The 25,192-nt window shown below is 36.9% G+C and overlaps 1 protein-coding gene across 1 annotated transcript; it reads right to left on the reverse strand.

Moving 5' to 3' along the window:
- Positions 1-795: 795 nt before the first annotated feature.
- LOC129044908 (ATPase PAAT) lies at positions 796-22,134 on the reverse strand. The gene is made up of 6 exons (XM_054503128.2): positions 21,686-22,134; positions 20,478-20,681; positions 19,606-19,678; positions 16,280-16,486; positions 7,612-8,066; positions 796-2,559 (listed from the first exon to the last, which is right to left on the reverse strand). The coding sequence occupies exons 1-6, from the start codon at positions 22,003-22,005 to the stop codon at positions 2,325-2,327; spliced, it is 1,494 nt and encodes a 497-aa protein (XP_054359103.1). The 5' UTR covers positions 22,006-22,134; the 3' UTR covers positions 796-2,324.
- Positions 22,135-25,192: the final 3,058 nt, after the last annotated feature.

Consider the following 25,192-nt stretch of genomic DNA (forward strand, 5'->3'; position numbering starts at 1 on the left):
GAACCAGGAGGCGGAGGTTGAAGTGAGACGAGATCGCACCACTGCACTCCAGCCTGGGCGACAGAGTGAAACTCTGTCTCAAAATAAATGAATAAATAAATAAATAAATAAAAATAAAAATAAATACTTTCAGGGATATTTTGTCTTTGATTTTTAACATAAACACTAAGCTAATTCAAATAACAGTTCCTCTATGTTATGCTGACACTGTTCCAAATAACAAATGCAGAGTATGTAGAGAAATCATACATTTATCAAATTTCAAATTGCCAAATATTACTCTTTAAAATGATTGTGATCTTGCTTCCCAATTACTTCATCATCAGATACATGCAGAAGGAACTCAGAATTGGCCTTTGAACTGTCTGCCCCTAACTTCATTCATCATCCTTGCTTGGAATACAGTAATTGCTACTACATCATAGTGAGGCACTTTGTGAATCAATGAACAGACCCCAACTACCAGAAGATGCAGGACTATTAACTAATGCAGGACTATTAACTAACAGATTCAAACTTGAGACAGACTTCTCAATGAGAACAGAGATACTATCTAATATATGTTATGAATGTCCCATAAATAATGGTCCTTCAAGGGCCTATCAAAAGGGATATGCAAATCCTGACATTACTACGGTCACAGTTTGTTCCATATACTGTGTCACCTTTGTAGTATGATAAAAATGAACAAACAGCATATAAATTAGCCCTCGTTTTGTTACCAACAAAGCTGGTCCTCCAAAAGATGGGGTCTTTCCCCGATGGGTGTCACAAAGCCGATACATGAAACCAAAAAAGAGTGACAAACAGTGCAGGTTTTATTCAATTGCCACTGAATTGAGAAGCAGGAGCATGGCTCACAAATCAACTTTTCAACTAATGAGGAGTGAGGGCATTAAAATATAATTTTTCTGATAAAGGTGTTTCACATTAAAGCAAAGGGAGGAATATTCATGGATTTTTCAGAAATGGGCAGTAAACTTCCGAAAACCAGAGTGCTGCCTTCCTTTTTGTCCTTTCATGGCTTCTTCTGGTCACTGTCATGGCGACTGTCAACTGTCATGGCGCTGGCGGGAGTGTCATTTAGCACAGAAATAAGATTATAAAAAAGGCTGAGGTCTTTTTAAAGTCATTTGGTCAGCTACCGTGGTTGTAACCAGTCTCCTCTGGACTGGTTACAAAGGGAACTTTTCATCACAGGCATCCTGTTTCTTAAAGATAAGCAGAGTTAGGGCAGGGTAAAAATTCAGCTATGTCATGCAAGAATTACATCAGGTAACATTTTTAAAGAAGAAATTTGCCAAAATATTAAATGAGTATGAGATACCCTTTTTCTAAAAAATAAGACATTTGAAGTAAAGATTAGTTGAAAATAAAACAGTTCTACCAACTAAAGACAAGTAGTTCTCAGAGCAGGTGCATTTATTTTTATATGCAAATACATCACCCTTCAATGCATATACAATAGTTATAAGATCTGAAAACTAAGTCTATCAGAGAGAATTGCAATCCCTTGACTCATATGTGTTCATCCTTCCATGGAGAGCCTCATTATTTCATACAATAAACATGCCAGAAAAGGATTCTGGGGAGAAAACCTGTATCAGCTCAAAAGGAGAGGTTTTCTTATACTGTCTGGGGTTACTGAGGTCAAACAAGATGACTGCATCTGTTTTACAGGAAAAATCAAATCCAAAGTACTAATCGTAACAAGGACTAGGCTAGTACTGATGTTTACTTTCCTACCTACAGCTACTCTGTAATGAAACAAATAATATTAACAGCCCCAGAGTGAACTAATTTTACACATGCCAAATATCACATCTTATTCATTATCTCACACAAGCAATACAAAATGTAAATCGGTAATCTGAATTAAAGGCTCCAAGTCTTAAGTATCCAATTTTCCAAGATAATTAGAAAAAGAAAAAAAAATCAAATACTCTAAGCATTATTTTTCATATTTCTAAGACTATAAGATCTTTGTATAAATAAAAATTATACTTAAACACATATACAATACAAACTAATGAACTGTATTAGAAATCCTCAAGCATTTTAAACTCTTAACACAAGTATACATACATTTCTGTAAGACTGAAAAATATAGTGAGCAAAAATAATTTGACTGTATCATATTAACTCAGTGCACAGTACTGGATTTAAAATAACAAGTGTAGTAAAAACGAAAACTGAGGTCACTTTGTGTAAGACAATGATCCCTCAAAGGACATTAAATCCTTGCTTTTTATAAATATTTTTGGGTTTTGGCTTTGTAATAAATATGTAATAAATATCTGCAGTACACTGTTTATGTTGAGAGCTCATCTTTCTCCATTTGAAAGTCTTTCTCCAGAGTCATAATGTCTTAGAGGTATCCCAGTGGGCGGGGAGTTAGGATTTTGCAGCAAATCCATTAACAAAGAAATCTTATCATCAATGTGCTCCTGGAGTTTATGTATTCGCTGATCAATGTAATCCGTAAGTTTCTTTTCCATCAGTTCCATATTTTTAGAAAGAATCTTTTCCAAGTAGGAGCAAACAGGTTGCTCTTCCATTCTAAAAATACATTTTTAAAAATATGTAAATTTTCCCTAATAACAAAAACAACCAAGCTTATAAAACAAGCAGCCAACATATATTGCTGAGATTTGTCTCCACAACTGTGCTCTGTCTTCTTATAATGCATTTGTAGGTTCTAATACACATCCACAACAGGCAACCACAGCCCTAAATGCCCAACACATTATTAATTCTTTTTTAGTATACAATTGAACAGAAATGTAAAAGTGCAAAGGAACCCTCAAAGGGCAAGTCTTTAGAAAGGGTCTTTTTGATTTTGAGGTCCAAATCAAAACTGATCTGGCCCAATTTTCTTCTAAAGTCAACATGTATATTTTCAAATACTTCCCCAAGCAACTCTATAAAGTTTTTCTTCTTCCATACAAACAACCTTACTAAACTACTGGAAGGTGCTTTTTTTTAACCTGATATAAAAACACTTCAGGATTTAACTACAATGGGCAAACTAACAAAATAAATAAAAAGCACACCAATTTCTAACATTCACAATGAACATTAGAACAGTAAGTCTCAGGGCAGGCATGGTGGCTCACGCCTGTAATTCCAGCACTTTGGGAGGCTGAGGTGAGTGGATCACTTGAGGTCAGGAGTTTGAGACCAGCCTGGCCAACACGGTGAAACTCTTGTCTCTTACTAAAAGTACAAAAATTAGCTGGGTATGGTGGTGGGCGCCTGTAGTCCCAGCTACCTGGGAGGATCGCTTGAACCCGGGAGACAGAGGCTGCAGTGAGCTGAGATTGTGCAACTGCACTCCAGCCTGGGTGATAAAACAAGACTCCATCTCAAAACAAGAACAGTAACTCTCAGAATGTGGTCCACAGAACCTTGGGGTCTCCACGATTCTTTTGGGAATTCACTGAGGTCACAAGTGTGTTTATACTAAGATGTTATTTGACTTTTTCATCCTCATACTCATGAATTTTCCAGAGGCTACAAAATCTATGTTATTGCCCTGATGACTAACAGAATCTGTAGTTGTGTATTCTTCTTTCCTAAAATTTCAAAGTAGTAGAGATTTAGTGTATAAATACATGCTTTTTCAGAGATTAATCCACTCTGTTCTCAGTATTCCTACTGTGCTCTTACTAGCTATATTTCACTATACATGCTATAATTCAATATATATGATAATGCAGCCAAAAGCCATTATGTATAGATTCATGTACATTTAAAATACTATTCTCAATAAAATTTTAAAAGAAAATCTGGCTTTTTTTCATGAAGACTGTTATTTATGTTAATACACAGTGGGTTTATTGTTATTTTTAAACAAATATTTTTATGTAGCCTACATAAGTTTATCGGAGTCCTCAATTATTTTTAAGAGTGTAAAGACCAAAAGTCTGAGAGCCACTACTCTAGAATACACCAAAGAGAGTTTTTAAGAAACTCTTTATTTTGAAATAATTATGGATTCACAGGAAGTTGCAAAGATATTAGTTTCTCAGTACCCTTTATCCAATCCTCCCAATGGTCACATCTTATCTACCTATAATCCAATATCAAAACCAGGAAATTGATATTAGTATGATGTGTGTGTATAGTTCTATTCCATTTTATCACATGTACACCTATTTATTTAAACATCACCATAATCAAGAGGCAGAACCATTCTTTAACTACAATGATCTCCTTCCTGCTACCCCTCTATTGTCATACCTACTCCCCTAAAGTCTTCTTTCCCTAATACCTGGTAACCATCAATATGTTGTTCATCTCTACAGTTTTATTATTTTGAAAATATTATATAAGTGAGATCATACAGTATGTGACCTTTTGAGATTCTCTTTTGTCACTCAGCAAAACACCTTTGAGAGATGTTCAAGTTGTTTTTTACTGCTCATCAGCATTGCATGATATGGATGTACCAGTTTAACCATTCACCTATTGCTAAGACATTTTAGTTGGGACTTTTGGGATATTACAAAGAAAGCTTCTATTAATAACTGTGTACAAGTTTCTGTGTGGACCTGAGCTTTCATTTCTCTGGGATATCCAGGAGTGTAATTGCTGGGTTGTATGGTAACTGTATGTTTAGTTTTTAAGATATTGCCAAAATATTTTTTCGAGTGACTGTACCATTTTATATTCCTACCAACAATGTATGAGAGATCCAGTTCCCAAACATCTGTCAGCATTTGGTATTGTTACCATTAAATTTTAGCCATCCAAATATGTAGTGATATCTTGTGGTTTTAATATGCATTTCCCTAATAGTCATTAAGTCAATATTGATCAACTTTCTGTGTGCTTATTTGCTCTTTGTATATCCTGTCTGTTGAAATGACTATGCTTTTGCCCATGGGTTAAATTGGATTGTTAGGTTTTATTTTTATTTTCTTTTAACATAGAGTTTTGACGGTTCTTTACGTACTTCAGATACAGGTCATTTGCTGGATTTGTAATTTGCAAAGAATTTCTCCCAGTCTGTATTTTAATTCCCCTAACAGGGTCTTTCATAGACAAAAGTTTTACATTTTGATGGGGCCCAATATATCAGTTTTTTATTTTATGGATCATGCTTTTGATGTCATATCTGAGAACTCATTTCCTAGTCCTAGGTCCCTAGAGTTTCTCCCATAGAAAAGCTTTGTAGTTTTATATTTTACATTTTAGTCTATAAGTAATTTTGTGTTAATTTTTGCATAAAGTATAAGGTTTAAGTCACAATTCATTTTTTGCCTGTGGATATCCAACTGCTCCAGCACAGGTTAAAAAGACAATTCTACCTCTATTGAATTATTTTTGTATTGTCAAACGTCAGTTGGTGTACTTGTGTAGAGTTATTTCTGTGCTATCCATCTATAAGTCTACACCTCTGACAATAACACAGTCTTCAATATTGTGGCTATGTCTTGAAATCAAGTAGTGATTTCTCTTATACTTTTTCAAAATTGTTTATAGTTCCTTTATCTTTCCATTTTAAAAAATTTTCCATTTCTAAATTTTAGAATCACCTCATTCATATTTATAAAAAATCATGCTTGATTTTTCATAGGAATTGCATTAAATTTATATATCAACTAAGAGAGAACTGATGTTTTTACTATGCTGTGTCTTCAAATCCACGAATATGGTACGTCTCTCCAGTTTTTAGGGCTTTTCTTTTCCTTCGTCAGTATTTTATAATTTTCATTTCACATATCCTGTATATATTTTGTTAGGTTTATAAATTTTTTCACATACTTTATAAGTACTTTTTGTAGATTTACATATTTTACATATATTTACTTGCATTTTTGTGTATTTTAATTTTGGGGGGCAATCTAGTTTGGTGTCAGGCTAATACTGACTTCACAGAATGAGCTGGAACATCTTCCCTCCTCTTCTAGTTTTTAAAAGCATGTAAAATTGATGTTCTTTAAATCTTCAGTGGAAACCTTCAGTGTAGCCATCTGGGCCTGGATATTTCTTTTTCATGAGCTTTCCAATCATTAATCAAATATTTTTAGTGGTTATAGGACTATTTTATTACTTATTTCATGTTGGCTGAGTTTGGTTGGTAGTTTGTGGTTTTGGGGAAATTAATCCATTTCTCCTAAGTTGTCAAATTTATGAGCATAAATTCGTTTGTAATATTCCCTCCCTTGTTATTTTTTAATGGCCTTAGGATCAGTAGTGACATCTCATTACATTCTGGATACTGATGATTGCATCTTCTCTCTTTTTATCTTTTGATAGTCTTGTTAGAAGTGTATCAATTTTACTGAAATTCTCAAAGAACTGGCTTTTGGCTTCATTGATTTTGTTTGCTTGTTTTCAGTTATACTGATTTCTGTTATTATTTCCTTCTTTCTGCTTGCTTTAAGTTCAGTTTGCTTGGCTTTAAAATTGTAAATTCAATTTCTTTAATGGTTATAGGACTATTCAGATTATTTTATTTTGGTTGAGCTGTAGTTTTATGCTACTGATTTGAGAACAATCCTCTTTTCTAATGTAATCATTTAGTGCTATAAATATCCTTATCAACACTTCTTAACTGCATCCCACAAATTTTAATGTGTTGTATTTTCATTCATTTTTGTGTAATACGTTTAATTTCTGTCAACTTTTTCTTGAACCATAAATTTAAGAATGCTGTGTAATTCCCAAAAATCTGGAAATTTTGTTGTCTTTTATTGGTTTCTAGTTAGATTCATTTATGCTCAGAAAACACACATTGTATTATTTCAATCCTCTTGAATTTGGTCAGATTTGCTTTGTGACTCAAGATATAATCTATCTTTGCAAATCTTCCATAGATGGTTGAAAAAAGTGTATATTCTGCTATTGTTGGTAGAGTTCTCTATAAATGTCAACTCAATCCTGTTGGTTGGTGGTGGTGTTTAGTTATAAAATAATCCAACTACCTCATTTTCAAATAAAATCTCTTAGGCTAAAGAATACTAAACAGTGTGGCAACATGTTTAAGCCAAAACCACACCTAGAGTCCTGAATTCTAGTCTAGAACACCATTTTGACACACTATATCTACTTAAGCAATTAGGAACATATTAAATACTTAGCTATCTCTTAATCAAATATGTACTGCCAAAATAAGGGATTAAGAGACTGGGAATAATAGCCTGTAAACTACAAATGATTATTATCCTAATATAGTTTTTTAATAATTCAGGAATTTGCCTAGACCAAACATAATCTTCAAGGAAAATGTCACAATGACATGCTTAACATACCCAGGCACAAAATAGTACAAACATATAAAAACAACATAAAGATTATGATTCCCACAGCTCCTTTCCATTCATGCAAATCACTTTCTATTCCAACTGTGAATTAATACTTGTGACCCTTCCACAAAATGCCTGGGAAGTGTGCAAAACCTCCAGTTATAGGGACTTCTTTCAAAGTAATCCATTCTACTCTGTAGTTATCCCCTTTAAGTGTATTAATGGTAAAATGTAAAAGTTGCTAAAATTTTCTCTGGAAACAAATTTTAGGCAGTACTCATTGAGACAAACCTGTTTCCTTTCATCTGATTCTTCCACCTACCAAATCGAAACTCATATGTCTTAAAATAATACTTACCCAACACCAAGAATGCGTTCACCATGCTTGGTGATGTTTTCCTGACACTCGGTCTTATTTCCCACATGGAGATGATTAACTTGACTACATAAATTCTGGAGAAAAGGCAGCAACTCAGAGTTAGGTATATTTGAGTTGTCACTTGCTTTCTTTGATAAGAAAGAGGCCATTGCATTTTTAAGATCATTTTCAAGAAAGGAATGGTTTTGAGGCATAATTTTACACTCATCAAGCTTGGTAGAATTCTCTCCACCAGGCAGTTGTGTACTTTTATCAATGTAAGTTTGCAAGTTTTCAGTCACGTTCCCAGATGTCAATCCAGTTCTAAAAGGAAAAGGTGTGGAGGATGACTTGTCTAAGGCTCCTAAGGTAGATGAGGATTGTAGTCCAATCATATGCTTGTATCCAGAATTGCCCAACACCAACTTAAGCTGCTCTCCAATGGGAATACAATTCTAAACAAGGTAAACAAGTAAATGTTAATGTTAATAATACTGACAGCTAACTTTTGGAGTAATTACTATGAGTCAGGCACTGTGCATTGTTTCATCCGATCCTCAAAACATCCTTATAAAGTAGGCCACTAATACTATCCCAATATTAAGCTGAGGAGACCAAGGCTAAAGGTACCTAGCCAAGGTAACCAGCCAGTAAGTGGCAGAATTGGGACATGAATGCAGGCCACTTAACTCCACAGTCATGACTTTCAGTCATTTCATTGTAGTTTTTCCCAAAAGAAATTAAATAAATACCAGCATGAATAGTCAAACTGCACTAACACTAATGTTTCCACTACAAATGTCTCTTTATGATAATAAAATGTACTACTCTCAACTGAGCCACAAGAACCGGTAAGTTTCTTAAAATTCAATTATATCATTCCCAACTGTTAAAATATGGTAAGTTACTCACTTTTACCTAGTAATATCTTTTGCAATGAATTTTTCCTGGAAACTACACAGACAGTTACACTATTTAAAGTTAGATGCTCTATGGGTACATTTGTGACATTTTCAATGACTGAAATTAGCTACTTCTGGCTGTGTTTGCTCTAAGAATTTCCAGGATAATGAGAGCTGTTTTGCAGCCTCAATTCAACTGGTTATGCAGTATTATTTCCTGAGAAGATTCTGGCTTACCTTGAAGGGATGATTACAATATCTCCCTTTTATGCTCTTTAATTTTTCCATTAGATAAAAGAAAATATCTCTAGCCTAAGTCTTAAGGCATATGGCTCCACTCCAAATTCAAAACATAAAAGTCTACTATAGATTCTTATCAGGGGATATCATCCCACACTTATCGCTGTTCAACAGCTGGTGAAACAGACTGAAAAAGCAATATGTAAATTAGCTGAAGAAACTCAGTTCATATACTTATAGATATTCTAAAAAGTTACTACTAGACTAAGCCAGAACAACATTAATTTATTCACCAAATATTTACCAGGAATCTACTCTGTGCTAGTATTGTTTCAAGCACTGGAAATACAGCAGCGAACAAAATAAATTAAAATCCCTGACCTCACAGAGCCTATATGACAGGGGAGCAAGGAGACACAAACTACAAAAGAAAAGAAGGAAAAAGGGGAAAGAAAAAAAAAAGAGAAAGTAAGAGAAAGAGAAAAGAAGTGAAGAAGGAAGAAAGAAGAGAAAAAAGTGAAGGAAGAAAGAAGAGAAAAAAGTAAAGAAAAGAAAAGAAAGAAAAAAAAGTATCATGAAATGGAGATGGTGATAAATACTTTAGGGAAAAATAAAGTGGGAAAGGAGAATAATAAGGGCCAGGGAAGCTGGGGGAAGATTTGTAATGTCATGTCCCCATCTAACTTTTTACCAAACTGCACTTTGGAAAAGTGCTCTTTATAGAGAAATGTTAACCTATTGTAAGTTTATCTTGTTTTATAAAATGCAAGTTTTGAATAAACCTGAATATTTAAATATTCCTGGAATAAGATAAATTATGTAAAATTATATTTATAAAATGTTAACATTGGACAACTCCCCATAAGCTCAAAGAAAGTTACTCAGTCATAACAGGAAAGCCCATTTATTTCTCTATGACATTTCAAAACAAAATGTACAGTGGAAAACTACATTAAGAGTAATAATATTTACACTACAGTCAATGTCAAAAGTATGGGTGAACATTAAGTAGGCAGAACATTTAAACAGAAAAATCTAAATGTAAAGGTATTTGCTATGTAAATTTTTCCTTTCTGATATATAATATTGTTTATAAGAATTCACTGATTATGAAAATTAGTCATTGGTTAAGAATGTAAAATAGTATAGCAGTGATGAAAAACAGTATGGAGGCTCCTCAAAAAATTAAAAATAGAACTACCATATGATCTAACAATCCCACTTCTGGGCATATATCCAAAATAACTGAAACTGGGATCTCAAAAAGATTATTTGCACTCCCATGTTCACTGCAGCAGTACTCAAAACTGCCAAGATACAGAAACAACCTAAATATCCATTGACTGATGTATTGATAAAGAAAATGAAATGAAATATCATTGAATGAATATCATACAATGAAATACCATTCAGCCTTTGAGAAGAAGGATATTTTGTCATGTGACAATATGATCAATCTGGAAGACACGCTAAATGAAATAAGCCAGGCACAGAAGAATAAATAATGGATGATTCCACTAAGATGAAGTATCTAAAATATAGTTCAACTCAGAAACAGAGTAGAATGGTGGTTGCTAGGAGATGGGGGGAAGGAGAAATGAATTGCTATTCGGTAGCTATAAAGTTACAGCTTTACAAGATGAATGTTTTAGAGATCTTCTGTACAGCAGTGTCTATAGTTAACAACACCATATTGTACGTTAAAAAATTTGTTAAGAGGGTAGATCTGATGTTAAGTATTCTTACCACAATTTAAAAAAGGTCGCATTTTCTGAGATGAGAGCTCTCCAGATGATCTTTTCTCTTTGGAATAAATATCAAGAAATTCAGATAGGTCTACATGCCACTATAGGAAATGAAGAAATCTTAGGTGCCTGGTAGCTATTCCTCTATTTCTTTTTATGTGAGCCTCCACTGCTAACATGCTATTAAAAATTTTGAAGAAACTTAAATACCCATGAATAGGTAACTGCATAATATTCATAAAATCATAGAAAGCTGTATTTATTGATATCCTTTCAAGTGAAAAATATTCCTGAGCAACATATGCAGTACGAAAGCATTTAGAGAACTGTGTCCATATACTTACACAGATATGTGTATGTGTGTATGTATAACTGCATATATTGTGTATACACACAATAGAGATTTCTGAAAAAATAATAGTTTATCTTTGAATATATTGTAGGATTCAGGAAAGTATGAATTTCCTATACCTTTTTGTTTTTTAATTTTTTTGTATCACCTTTAATAATCAGAAAGAAATTAAATAATAAAGTCATTTTTATTTTGAAGGAGGAAAAAGCAAGAGTATAACTTCTAAATAACTGAATATGTTTTCTTTGAGAAAATGGGTCATATCCTTTCATTCAGATAACATTAAATGACAACCATACGCTATGCCCTTTGATATAGAATTCCTATTCAAGAATTCTAAATTGCTAAAGCAAAAGCAAATCAAAGCCAGCAACCTGAACTTCAAATAGAAGGAAATAAAAAATAACCTTAATACTTATTGAGAAATCACAAAGGTTTGGATTGCATTTCAGACTCACAAAACTTGGAGTGTTGAACTTTAATCAAACTTTCGAGAAAACAAGTAATTCCAAGGCACAGGTAAGCCAGAGAGAAGCCAAAACTTCTGAGGTCCTTCCTTTCCCCCAAGAGAAGTCCTGCCCAAACAACATGTGTGATCACACCACTTACACAAAAGGAGGTGATTTGGTCATGAAACATCCCCATTTTATGTGCAGAAAGTTACACAGCTTATATGACATTTTCTTAGACATTATGCCTTAGAATGTATAGATGGTAGAATGTATAGATGATAGACATTATTTTCTTAGACATTATGCCTTAGAATGTATAGATGCCTAGTTTGTCATCAATAAGCAATCCTAGAGAACCAGGTACATCCTGTAAGAATCACTCTATAAATAAGGACTTTTTTTACTAGGAAGGAAGTCTTCCATTAGCATGTTTAAAAGGACACAGAACTGTTATCACCTTCTTTCTTCCCCAGGGTGTCCCAGAAACGTCCCTGCATTAGTGGTGAGAAGAAAGTAAGTTATAGTACAATGTACATACCAGTAACCCATGAGTGTTGACTGAGGATGGGGCGGCAGGGGGGAGAGCCTTATGTGTTGCTACACGCATAAAAAAACTCTACAAGGATACACGCCAAACTGTTAGCTGTGTATCCTCTGGGGTATAGAATGACAGCTGGAAAACATTTTTAATTTTTACCTAACACTCCTGTATTGGTTAAAATTCATGGCAAAGAAAAATTATTTATAAATAAAACTATAAAAATTTAAAGACACAGCCAAAATAAAAATACATCTAGTTTCATTTTTTCCTAAAGTCAAGATTTTAAAATAGAGAAATCAGACAGTAAAGTAATTAATATCCTCTAATCGTTTCCAAAATTTGTTCACAAACAACTGCTTCCTTTTTAAAATCTTCCATTAAAAGAGTTATTATCAAATCACAATGTACACAAAACTCACTTAGACATGACTGTTTAAAACACTGATTCCTGGACCCCACCCTCTGGGATTGAGTAGATAGTGAGGGCCAGGAATCCGCATTTTGAAGACCTTCCAAAGGATTCTGACACAGGTGTTCAATGGACTGTACCTGAAAAAATACACTGCCCTAAATAAATTCTTAATAAAGCTCAAATCTCACAAGCTTGTCAAATTCTTTGTTTATCTTCAATATTCCTTTACACAAGTATCTAATTTCCTCTTTATCTCTAAACTTGAAAAAAGAAACCCGTGTGCACTTAGTAGCTCCACATCCCAAATACCCGGTTACTACCTAATCCCTCACAACTTGGTTTACATCTCATCACTATTCACACTTACTCCCTGAGGATCTCCAAGAAATAGCTGATCAATCCAACAGGTGTGTGTGTATATATATGTATGTATATATATGTATCTAGATATACGTGTGTATATATATGTATATATATGTGTGTATATATAGATATATGTATGTGTCACATTACAATGTTTTAGTCCACAATGGACCCACATATGACAGTGGTCCCATAAGATTATAATGGAGCTAAAAAATTCCAATCGCCAAGTGGCATCACAGTAACACATTACTCACATGTTTGTGGCAATGTTGGTGTAAACCAACCTATTGCACTGCCAGTCATATAAAAGCATAGCATGTACAATTATGTATACTGTATACTACTTAGTAATAATAATCAATGACTATGTTGCTGGTTTATGTATTTACTATACCATATTTTTAGTCTTAAAGTATATTCCTTCTGCTTATATATTTTAAAAGTTAACTGTAAAACCACCTCAGGCAGTTCCTTCAGGAGGTCTTCCAGAAGAAGGCATTGTTATTACACAAGATGACAGCTCCATGGGTATTACTGTCCCTGAAGACCTTCCAGTGGGACAAGATATGGAGGTGGGAGACAGTGATACTTATGATCCTGACCCTCTGTAGGCCTAGGGTAATATGTATGTTTGTGTCTTTGTTTTAAGCAAAACAGTTTAAAACTTAAAAAAAAATGAAATACAAAAAAAGCTTAATAGAAAAAGAATATAAAGAAACCAAATATATTTGTACAGCTATACAACGAGTTTGTGTTTTAAGCTCTTTACTACAAAAGAGTCAAAAAGTTTTTTAAAATTTAAGTATATAAAGTTAAAAAATTACAATAGGCTGGGCATGGTGGCTCACGCCTGTAATCCCACCCAGTACTTTGGGAGGCCAAGGCGGGTGATCACCTGAGAACCTGGAGTTCGAGACCAGCCTGGCCAACATGGTGAAACACCGTATCTACTAAAAATAAAAAAATTAGTCTGGTGTGGTGGCATGCGCCTGTAATCCAGCTACTTGGGACGCTGAGGTAGGAGAATCGCTTGAACCCAGGAGGCAGAAGTTGCAGTGAGCTGAGATCACACCACTGCACTCCAGCCTGGATGACAGAGGAAGACTCTGTCTCAAAAAATAAAAAAAAAAAGTTACAATAAGCTAAGGTTAATTTATTATCGAAAAATAAAAAATGTTTAAAAAAATTTAGCATAGCCTCAATATACAGTGTTTACAAAGTCTACAGTAGTGTACAGTAATGTTCTAGGCCTTCATGTTCAGTTACTGACTTGGCTAGAGTAACTTCTAGTCCTGCAAGTTCAGTTCACGGTAAGTGCCCTATACAGGCGTGCCATTTTTCATCTTGTATACTATATTTTTACAGTACCTTTTCTATGTTTAGATACACAAATCCTTACCATTATAACTGCCTAGAGTATTCTGTAAAGTAACATGCTATACACGTTCGTAACCTAGGTATATAGTAGGCTATATGATCTAGAATTCTGCAAGTATATACCATGATGGTTTCATAACCATGAAATCCCCTAATCACCTATGTTCTCAGAACATATCCCCACTGTGAATTGACACATGACTGTGTATAATACTTGGAGCCATAAACAAGACAGATAAGTCTTGTTTGCATGAAGCTTGTCCTTTAGTGAGATAAACATGCAACCAATACAAAAACAACAACAAAGTGGTCAAAACGGCACTGATGAAACTGATATGGATTTGGAGGTACATGCTACTTTACACTGGTTGGCTAAGAAAGGTGTCATTAAGGATGTAACATTAAAATGAGATCTGAATAAGAAAAATGCAGATACAGAAGTATCACAGGGAGGGAGTTCTGGCCACAGAGAACAGTTATGAGTGCAAAGGTCTGGAGGTGGGAACATATCTAGATATTTATGGAATACACATATCAGAATGTCTGGAGCAAGCTGCCCAAGGAAACGTGGCAGGAGATGAGGTTGAGAAGGCAAGCAGGGCCTACATTTTAGAGATCAAGGTAAGGAATCAGGATTAATTCTAAGTAAAAAGGGCGGCAAGCAGTCAGGGGGCTTTGCACAGGAGAAGGATGAGATCCAATTATCCTTTAAGGTCATTCTCGGTACATTGTGGAGCATAGATTGTAGCAGGACAGGAGGGCCAGTTAAGAATCTCCTGAGGTATCCAGGTGAGAACATGGTGTGGGAGGAAGAAAAGTACACATTTCCTTCTTTTTTGAAATTCTTCTTTCTGTGGTATCCATAATCTTCAGCTCTCCTGGTTCTCTTAACTCAGCCCATATTATAATACTGGTACTACATTAATATTTGTGAACCACACACCATCTACAAGGAGTTCTTTACTTGTATTATTTATTTTAAATTTTCACATCAATTCTGTGATCCTTACAGTGTTATCATTTAGATTTTGTACGTGAGCAATTCATATTGAAAAAAATATTAATCAACTTGCCATAGGATGCAGAACTAAGAAGAGGCAGGACAAGAGCTTGAAGTCACTTTACCTGACATCAAATCCTTTATCTTGCTACTCTATCACACTGCTACCTTCTATGTTTCTGGTTCCTTTATCCTCTCCCTTCACCACCCTCCGTCAGCTACTGTGGGTACACCCCTAAACTTCCCTTCCAGCCACTGAAGGTTCATTCCATTTCTCCTAATCCTCTGTTTCCAGATGTTTGCAACATTCTTTCAGGGAATGTCTTATTCACAGCTAAAAGTCAATGTTCCCAAAATTAAATTCCTTTTTCCTCCAAGCATCCTCCTCCTTTGGGCTGCATTTATATTATTAGTATCACCATCTTCAAAGCCTCAATTTCATGTTTAACTTTTCTATCATAATACCAACATTAAGTTAGCTGTCAAGTCCCAATGGCTCCATCATTTTAGCATCATTTAGCATCCAGCATTATGTTACTATGTCCAATCTTAGACCTCATTCACTCTCATCTGGACGAGGGGAATAACGTGCAGCTCATCTCCTTGTAGTCTCACTTTCTTCAGATTCACCTTACACTTGACAGTGGCTTAAAATTTCTTGAAACGTAAGTCAAAAACATCTACAAATTTAAACCAGCATCCAAAGCTCTTTATGATCTAGCTGAAATCTACTTTAAACTTTGCCTATTACTTTTTTGCTTCAGAGAAATGAACTACCATTCATTTCCCAGCTATATCAAATTCTTCTAGCATTGAAGATTTTATTCACCTTATTTTTTGTCGGAAATGGCCTTCTTCCAAATTTACTTGTCTAATCCCACCCTACATTTTAAAGGCCTAGATAAAATACCACTTCCTTTAGTGAGCCTTTCCTTAGTGTTTTCATCATTCCCCACTTACATGCTCCAGAATGTAAAAATTCTTAAAGACTACAGACTAACTGATCATCTTCGCACACTCAAAATTGCTCAAACCAGTGCCTTGTTTACTGCAAGAAAAAAATCTTACTGAATGAATGAATGAATTCATAAAAAGTATGAAAATGTGTAGTCAAAACACTTTGTAGAAGGGCAAATCTATAAAAATGTTAACTTCTATAAAACTAAAAGATAACAGTTAAATCAGTATAAAAGAAAAATTTTAAGTCACTACATTTCCTTACTAAAAGTAATGATTTTGAAATCGTTAACGTTACCTGGAAAGAAATCCATTTCTACTTACCCGCTGCTGAAACCTAACCATATCCATCAACTGCTGAGCTCCAGGAGATAACTTTGACCCCATGGACTCCATTATGGTTTGGACCTTGTCAAGGTCTATCCTTGATCCTAGAGCAGGAGAGCTTGTTGAAGAATTTGCAAAAACTGATCTCATGTGTACCACAACTTTACTGATGAACACACACTGCCTTTCGCCAAAGGACAGCAACTATTATAAAACAAAAGTTCCAGAAAAGAATGATATTAAAAACAATAATCATTTAAGGTCACTTCTTGGTGTGACCTAAACAAGAGTGAAGTATTCAAGAATCTAAAAACTAACTTCAAGTATATTTTAAACTTTTCTCTAGAACAGCAATAGTCAGGAAAAATTCCAATTTATCATGAGGCTCAGATGAATTATTTAAATAAAAGAGCCCTTTCAAAAATTAAGACTTCATGTAAAATAACAAATGAGGTGATTAAATAAATGTTTACCCATTTAAAGAACTAAAAATAAACTACAGTAGTCCCTCTTTATCTGTGCAGAATGTGTTCTAAGACCTCCAGTGGCTTCCTGAAACCGCATATAGTACCAACCCCCATATTTTTTCCTATACATACATACCTATGATAAAGTTTAATTTATAAATTAGGTATAGTAAGAGTTTAATAATAAAATAGAGTAATTTTGACAACATAATAAAAGTTATGTGAATGTGGTCTCCTCTCTCTAAATCTTACTGTGCAATACTTACCCGTCCTGTAATGACGTGACATGATAAAATGCCTACATAATGAGATGAAGTGAGGTGAATGACATAGGCATTGTAACACAGCACTAGGCTACTATTGACCTTCTGATGATACATTTGGCTAGTAAGTGGCTAATGGGCAGTAACATATACAGCAGGGACATACTAGACAAAAGGATGATTCACGTTCCAGACAGGACTGAGCAGGATGGCAGGAGATTCGATCACACTACTCTGAACGAAGCACAATTTAAAACTTATGAATTGTTTATTTCTGAAATTTTCCATTTAATATTTTTGAACCTCGGTTGACTGTGGGTAATGGAAACTGTGGAAAGTAAAACTGCAGATAAAGGGGAACTACTATATACCAATCTGAGACCTTAACATACCACAACTTGCTACTTAACACAAAATAAGGCTGTCCAGATGCCCATGCAAAATGTTTACTGAAATAAGTAAAATTCAATCCTTTCAAATTCAGAACTATAAGAGAATATCAAAATGATGTAATATAGCTTGCTGGATTACACATAGAAATGATGACTTCAAGGGTGATTTTCTAACTTGTTAAAGGACACTCAATTAGTAAAGAACCAGCTTGAAACCTATCTCTTCTGGCTTCTATCCCTGTAGTTTATCCAACATTTTATCCTGTCCATATTTCTGAAACAAGAGACATTTCATGTAAGGTACAGACAACAGAGTAGCAAAATGGAAAGGGAACGGGCTTTAGAATCAGACAAACCTAAACTTAAATTATGACTCTGGTACTTACAACCTGTGTGACCCTGGGCAAATGCTAAATCTGAGTCAGGATAAAAATGAGAGAAGACAGTAGCAATGATTTCACATACTTGTTGTGAGGATTATATGTTAAAATTTCCAGTAGCTACCAGTAAGTAAGTGCTCAAAAACCTGTATAAGTAACCATTTTTTAATTTGAACTTTCATATACTATTGCCTCAGAACAAGCTTTCATATCAATCCTAGAGTTTCCCTGAAATAACCCTTTGCACTCCCATGTACTTCCATTGAACAGTTAAAAAAAAATTCACCTTCAGAGAGACACACAGGTCCATATGTCAAACAAGGACACAGGTCAATACAGACTCATGATCCAAGAACTCTTAAGTGTTGAACCAAAGACGTGACTGTCTTCAACATTTTAAGGAAACACCCTATTAACCTCCTACCTTTCAACCTCTCTATTATCCCCCTTTCTCTTTTTAACCCCATAGCCTTTTTCACCACTATATTTAGTGGTGAGTCTCCTTATTGTTTGTCTTGCCCACTAGAATACAAGCAACATAAGGGCAGGCATTTCAGTTTATTTTCTTATTGCTAATTCCTAAATGACTGGTATAGTACCTGATATTAAGAGGCATTCAAATCTTTGTTGAATGAAGAAATTACTTTATTCAAATAGTTTTAGAAGCTATTTAATATATACTATCCAAAACAACATCTTGGGATAATCAGTCCTGTGAGTTTGCTATCTGCCTGTAAAAATCACTTTTTTTTTCTTATTGTAAAAATAAGTTTCAATCTTCTATAAGTAATGATAATAAGTACAGAATTTTAGAGATAAAAAGAATCCAAGAATTTTCTTCAGCTCTCTAATTTTACCCATGAGATAGGTTCAAAATCTGCCCAAGACTAATCCACTAGTCAGCGACAGAACTGAATTAGCATTCAGGGCTTAAGACTTCCAACCCATTACCTTAACCCTAGACTCTGAAGACATAACTAACAGTTACCTTAACAATATTTTTCATGCTGAAGACAACAGTCCAATCCCTTTAACTTATTGGTTCTCTTGCTTGAAACTTCTTTAATTTTTTTCTTTTATAAATGGGGCCAAAACTGCTTATGGGTTTTTGCCACCACAGTTTATATAGAGTTTTTAAAAATGTTTTTTGCTCAAATTCCCAACACTTCAAAATACACAGCACTACTATATTAACAATACATTATCCGTGGTTAATAAATAGTCAAATTTTATTTATTTATTTATTTTTTTTTTAGTGAGATGGGGTTTCACTCTGTTGACCAGGTTGGTCTTGAACTCCTGGGCTTGAGCAATCCTCCCACCTCAGCCTCCTGAGTAACTGGGATTATGAACATGTACCACTGCACGCGGCTCATGGTTAAATTTTAAGAGAAAAAGTCTACTCACTGGTCACTGGGTGAAAAATTTAAAAAAAAAAATGTTTTTTAATTCAATGTTAAAAAGGGCTGATAATTTTTTAGAAAAGTAATTTCTTTGTACATGTTTACTAAATATTTCTGAGCCTCATCTCTACTAAAAATTTAAAAAATTTGCCAGGCATGGTGGTGCATGCCTGTGGTCCCAGCTACTTGGGAGGCTGAGGTAGGAAGTTAGCTTGAGCTGGGAGATGGGGTTGCAGTGAGCCATGATTGTCCCACTGCACTCCAGCCTGGGCAACAGAGCAAGATACTGTCTTGAAAAGAAAAAAAAAAAGCAAGCAAGCAAGTTGGACTAATTGTATTACTAATCCAAAAGAAAACAAGCATACGCAGAGTACGAAAACAACTTAGTTGTCAAATTAGTTAACAACTGACAACTTACCTTTATTTTACAAGCATGTGTGGAGGACTCCAATTTTAGATATTTTTTGTACAAAATGATCTTTTCATGTTCACTAAAAATAAAAAAGAATTAATTTTTTTTACTTACATATATTGTCACTTTTAATAGTTACACTTAAAAATAAATGTTTACAGAACAATATTTAAATCCTAAGATTCAGTTTTCCTGGTGAGGCATGAAGAGTTGGGCTCCATTACTGAAGCACACTGCCTATGATTACATCTACCACTTACCAGGCTCAATGAGAAAATTACATTATGTGACATATGCACAACCATGTAGCCAGACTGTATTTTAAAGCTCAATAAACACAGCAATTGTTTCCAACATGCAGGATATAAAACAGTTCATATTTTGGGTTAAAGACAGATTGGAGAAAAATCTTCGTAGAAAAAAAATCACAAGTTGCGTTACAGGTTAATAAATAGGTTTATGTAGCACAGTCTTAGATCCCTCCACCATTTCTAATAGGCTTCCAAGAAGAAAATGTATTCAAAGTTCCAGCTGACTACCAAGTTAACTTTTGGAAGACAGACTGCTGTGAGTTTAAGGAAAGAGACACACTTCTCAAAATTTCATTCTAATAAAACTCTTCCACTAACTAGCTATGACCTCCTACCAATTCACCTCGACTGTTAGTTCTAAATTTCAACATCTATAAAAATAACTGGGCTGATGTACACTGTCTTTAAGATCTCTAAAGTTGTAAACTTCTATGCCTACTGGCACATTTTTATCTTCTCTCCCATAACATATGGCATCAATGTCAGAGAATCAATAATTATTGCAAAAAGTGAGAAAAATCAAAACACTAATTCAGAAGAACACTTTCCCGTGTACAAGTCACACACCTGTCATCCAGGACAGTACAAACATTCTTGCCCCTACTGGTTCCACAGTACTCCTCTCCTAAGTACACTTCCATATTTCTTGCTGAACTTAAAATGCCAATAGAAGCGATTTCTTCACCTCCATCAGGGCCACACCTCAGGTAAAGGAAGCAGGGGTTTTCATCTTTGTTGTTGAGGTTTCTCTTCAAAATCACCGGATCCTGACTGAGAAGAAAATTGGTGAAAACATCACACAGTATAGTTCTCTGAACATGACTCTTCTTTTTTTTTTTTTGAGACGGAGTCTTGCTCTGTCGCCCAGGCTGGAGTGCAGTGGCGCGATCTTGGCTCACTGCAAGCTCCGCCTCCCGGGTTCACGCCATTCACCTGCCCCAGCCTCCCAAGTAGCTGGGACTACAGGCACCCGCCACCGCGCCCGGCTAATTTTTTGTATTTTTAGTAGAGACGGGGTTTCGCCGTGTTAGCCAGGATGGTCTTGATCTCCTGACCTCGTGGTCCGCCCACCTCGGCCTCCCAAAGTGCTGGGATTACAGGTGTGAGCCACCGCGCCCGGCCGGGGCTTCTTTCTCCTAACTCACTTCCACTTGCCCTTGAGGTCCAAGCACCTTCCCAAGCATCCAAGAAGCGCTCAACACAGAATTCATACGGAAATGAAGGTGTCACACATCAGGGCTTTCCCAAACTCTATTTTTTCCTCAATCATCAGCATTCTACTCAATCCCCTGCAATTGACTCTCGGATAATTACATAAATTACTGGACACCTACTGTGTGCACAGGAGTAGGAGCAGGACAAAATGAAAGACAAAAGTGTATCTTTTTCGAAATTAAGTTGACAGCGATCATCTATAGCTGGACTTTTTACACAGCCTGTTTTGGTGGAGAGGAGGTGGCTTGTTTGAGGGTAGATGGGCGGACTGACTGACAGCAGTCCTGAGGAGCTGTCACGCCTGATGGGGACGTTTATGAAATTCCGAATCCGGGTCACCTTCCCCCGCTCACGCCCAGGAGCCTCGGCCCCTTCCCGGCCGGACCCACCCCACCTCCGCCCACCCCGGACGACCTCGTAGCTCCCCTCCCCCACTAGAGACCCGGTACCAACTGCTCTCCCGGATCCCGGGCTCAGACCCTCTCGCCTCCCCTCACAGCTCCCCGAGAAGCGCGGCAGTTGCCGAGCGTAGCGACCCCGTCCCCGTCGGCCCGGCGCACCCTGGAGCAGGCGGTGCCAGCAGCTCCTCCCAGTCGAAGTCACCGGGGCCGAGACCGGCCCGGGTGAGGAGGAGGCTGTGGGTCAGGGCCCCGCCTGCAACATCCCAAGAAGAGGCCAGCGTGGGGCGGCGGGTGAGGCTCCCGTCCTCGGTCCGGGTCTCCATTCCGCCGCCTTCAGTCAGGCCAGGCCAGCCCCGGAACCTCTCTTCCAGTGCTTGAATTTCCGCCGGTACAGCGTGGAAGTGGGCAGGCAAAGCGACTTCCGGCTCACTCCGCTTCAAGTACCCGCCGCTTCTGGCTTTGGTGGGGAGAGCAGGCATCAGAGACACGCATGCGCATGTGCCAGCTGTACTCTGGCGCGGCTTTCAAAGTGTGCGGGGAGGAGGTCGAGAGCGGAGCATGCGCACTGGCAGACCCTTGCTCTCTCGCTGGAGACTACGCGCAGGCGCGGTGCACTGAGCGCCGGCACGAGGGTGTTTTCGACGTTGGCAGTGGGGAAACAGTAAGCGGCGTGGACGACCGTTGCTGAGCTGGTGTGGAACGTCTGTAATCAGGTAGGTGTAGTCTCGTCGGTCTACGCTGCGTGCAAGACCGACTCCTGACCTCGTTCTTTCCCGAGGGGACTCCAGGGCGTTTTCTGCTTCCACTCCGTCGGGTCTGCAGCATTTGTGGCAGCTAGCCGGCGGACGCGCTGCCGATTCGGGTTATTTTTACTCCGAATTCTACTAGCCTCCCTCACACATATTCTCGCGTTAGAGGGGGGTTGAAGCGGATGATGGGGTTTTGGGGTTGAAGGGCATCTGTGATGGGCATTGAGCCACGCTGGCCTTCGCCGGGTGCTGTCTGAGCTGACGCCCCCTGACCCCATGTGCGACCCTCGGGCCGCAGGAACCCGGGCAGCCAGGGCTGGACGCTCTAGGTGACAGAAATTTGAAATGTAAGAAAGACCCAGGGACCGAAGGCAGGGGCTGCACCATGAGATCACTACTCATGCCACTGGAAACAGTGAGTGGAAAGGGGGTCTCAGGACTCTGTTGAAGTAGAATGTGAACTCAGTCTTGAAGGAGCTTAAGGCTATGGATGCAGAACAGTGGGAGCAGATGGAACTTTCTAGATGCCCCCACGGGATGGGACTGTATATAGTGTGCCCCCTCATCCTCCTCCTGTAGAGGCTTGTGCAGATTATTTTTCTGTCTTTTGAAAAAAGGAAACTCTGAAATTCCACTTGTCTATAGTCTAGAGTTCTAAAGTTGTGTTCAAGGTGGTATCCTCTCTAGGAAATAACGTTTTTGCTCACCCATAATCTAATTTTGTTTCAGAGCTGTCTATTCTGGGTTCATGACTCAGTGCACATTACTTTAATCTTTTTGCTTATGTTTTCATTTGAGTTTATGTATTAGGACATGTGCCCTCTAGCTAAAAATGAGAATAGAGTAAACTTTCCATTCTGTTTACCTGTGTCAAAGCAAGAAAAATGATGATCAAATGTATTTTTCTATAAGTAATCACCAGAATGTACGTGTGGTAGGTGAATTCACCAAGATTGAAAGAGAGAAATGACACCAAAGGTCTATCATAGCAGAATTGTAAAGTCCTCGTTTGCAAAGATTTTTTAATATTTCAGACTCATTCTAAGTTGTCTTTGTCATTATTTTTGTCCTGTATGTCCTGCTTCCTGTGGTCGTAAGTTAACTTTGATCCACATTAATACATGTGGACAGTCCGAAGGAAAATAGGCTCTTCAGAAACTAATCTGCAATTTCATGAGCAATATCAATATTGTAAACTGGATTTTGACTTCCTTAAATAAAGCTGAATGGCCAGGAATCAGAAAACGAAAGATTCCTATGGTCTATCCTTTCCTTTATTTCCATACAGCCAATAAACCACTAAGTCTTCATTTTCTTAAAGAAAAATTTTCCTATCTTTGCTTCTTCTGTTTCCAAGCACTAGCTTTATCTGAACAATTCCAGGAGTTTCTGTCTGTAGCTTTCATTTTGATTCCTTCCATTTCATTCTTTGCACTGCCCTCTTCTCCTGGTGATCGATGTTCCTGACTGAATCAACACCTTCACGCCTTAGCATAGCATGCAGAGTCCTTTGTACTTTGAACCCTGCCTACCTTCCAGTTTCCTCTACCTAGAATGCCATTTTTTTTCAATAGTGTAGGAAAAATCCTATTTATCATGCGAAACCAAGCTTACTTCATCCTGCTATAGAATTAAACAAATTCCTCTGTGCTACACTTACCACTTTTTTAGGTAGTGTAATTCTCCTTTGATGTCAGACTTTGCCAGTTTATATATCTGCGTTCCCTGCTATCTGCATGCTTGCTGAGATTAGGCATTATGTTGAGTACAGGTTTGTTGTATGGAATTGATAGGTTGGTGACAGCTTTTATCACATAAACTAAGAGCAGCAGAAAAAGGAAAATTAGTACATTCAATCTTAAACTTTTTTCCAAAGCCAGGGTGGTTATGGTTGAAAGCTGACTTCAATCTTAATAAGATACATTATTCTTGTCATGAATTACAGGTGAGTTTTTTGCTTTACTTTTCCCTTTGAAATAAATCATAAAATATAGTTGGTGATATGGTTGGCTGTGTCCCCCACTCAAATGTCATCTTGAATTGTGGCTCCCATAATTCCCACTTGTTGTGGGAGGGACCCCGTGGGAGATAACTGAATGGTGGGGGCAGTTTCCCCCATACTGTTCTCGTGGTAGTGAATAAGTTTTGGGAGATCTGATGGTTTTATAAGGGGAAGCTCCTTTTGCTTCGCTCTCATTCTTTCTTTCCTCTCCCTTGCTCTTCTGCCATGATTGTGAGGTCTCCCCAACCAACCACATGGAACTGTGAGTCCATTAAACCTTGTCTTCATAAATTACCCAGTATCAGCTATGTCTGATGGCTAATGCAGTTGGAAACTTCCCACCAGTAATGATATGCAAGAACTCAGTATTTAGGAGCATATTTCAAATCTGTTTTCAGAATATGAGCCAACGCACATTTGAAAGGTACATTTTAGAAAAAAGTAACTTAGGGTACTAATTTTCTTGAGCACATTCATTTAGTAATGCCACAGTTTAGATGTTTTGACTATCTTAAGTAGATTGAGTTCTTACTATATATGCCCTGCCTTTTACACAGGAGTATACTTCCCAGCAAGGTGGTTATAGGAACTTAATTTCCTTCTCAGGACCACTTGAGTTGTACCTTCTCTCCTCCTTTCCCTCTCTTCTGGTCCTTGCAGGTCCCACAGTTGCCAGGAATTCCTTCTCCCCCTGCCTCAATATAGGGCCTGCAATTAAGGGAGGAGTGGAAAAGAACAACCTTCCTATCTTTTTCTCCCAACTTCATTTATAGCTGCTTTCTACCTCATTTTAACTAGAACCTCTGTTCTAGTTAGAAACATTGTTAGACTGTATATCATTTTCAATACAACCTTTCTGAGGAAATGTAGAAATGCTGCAGAGGCTCTTGAACTAGAGCTGAATCTGTGCCCGCA

Source organism: Pongo pygmaeus, chromosome 8 (genome assembly GCF_028885625.2).
Source record: "Pongo pygmaeus isolate AG05252 chromosome 8, NHGRI_mPonPyg2-v2.0_pri, whole genome shotgun sequence".
Classification (NCBI taxonomy): domain Eukaryota; kingdom Metazoa; phylum Chordata; class Mammalia; order Primates; family Hominidae; genus Pongo; species Pongo pygmaeus.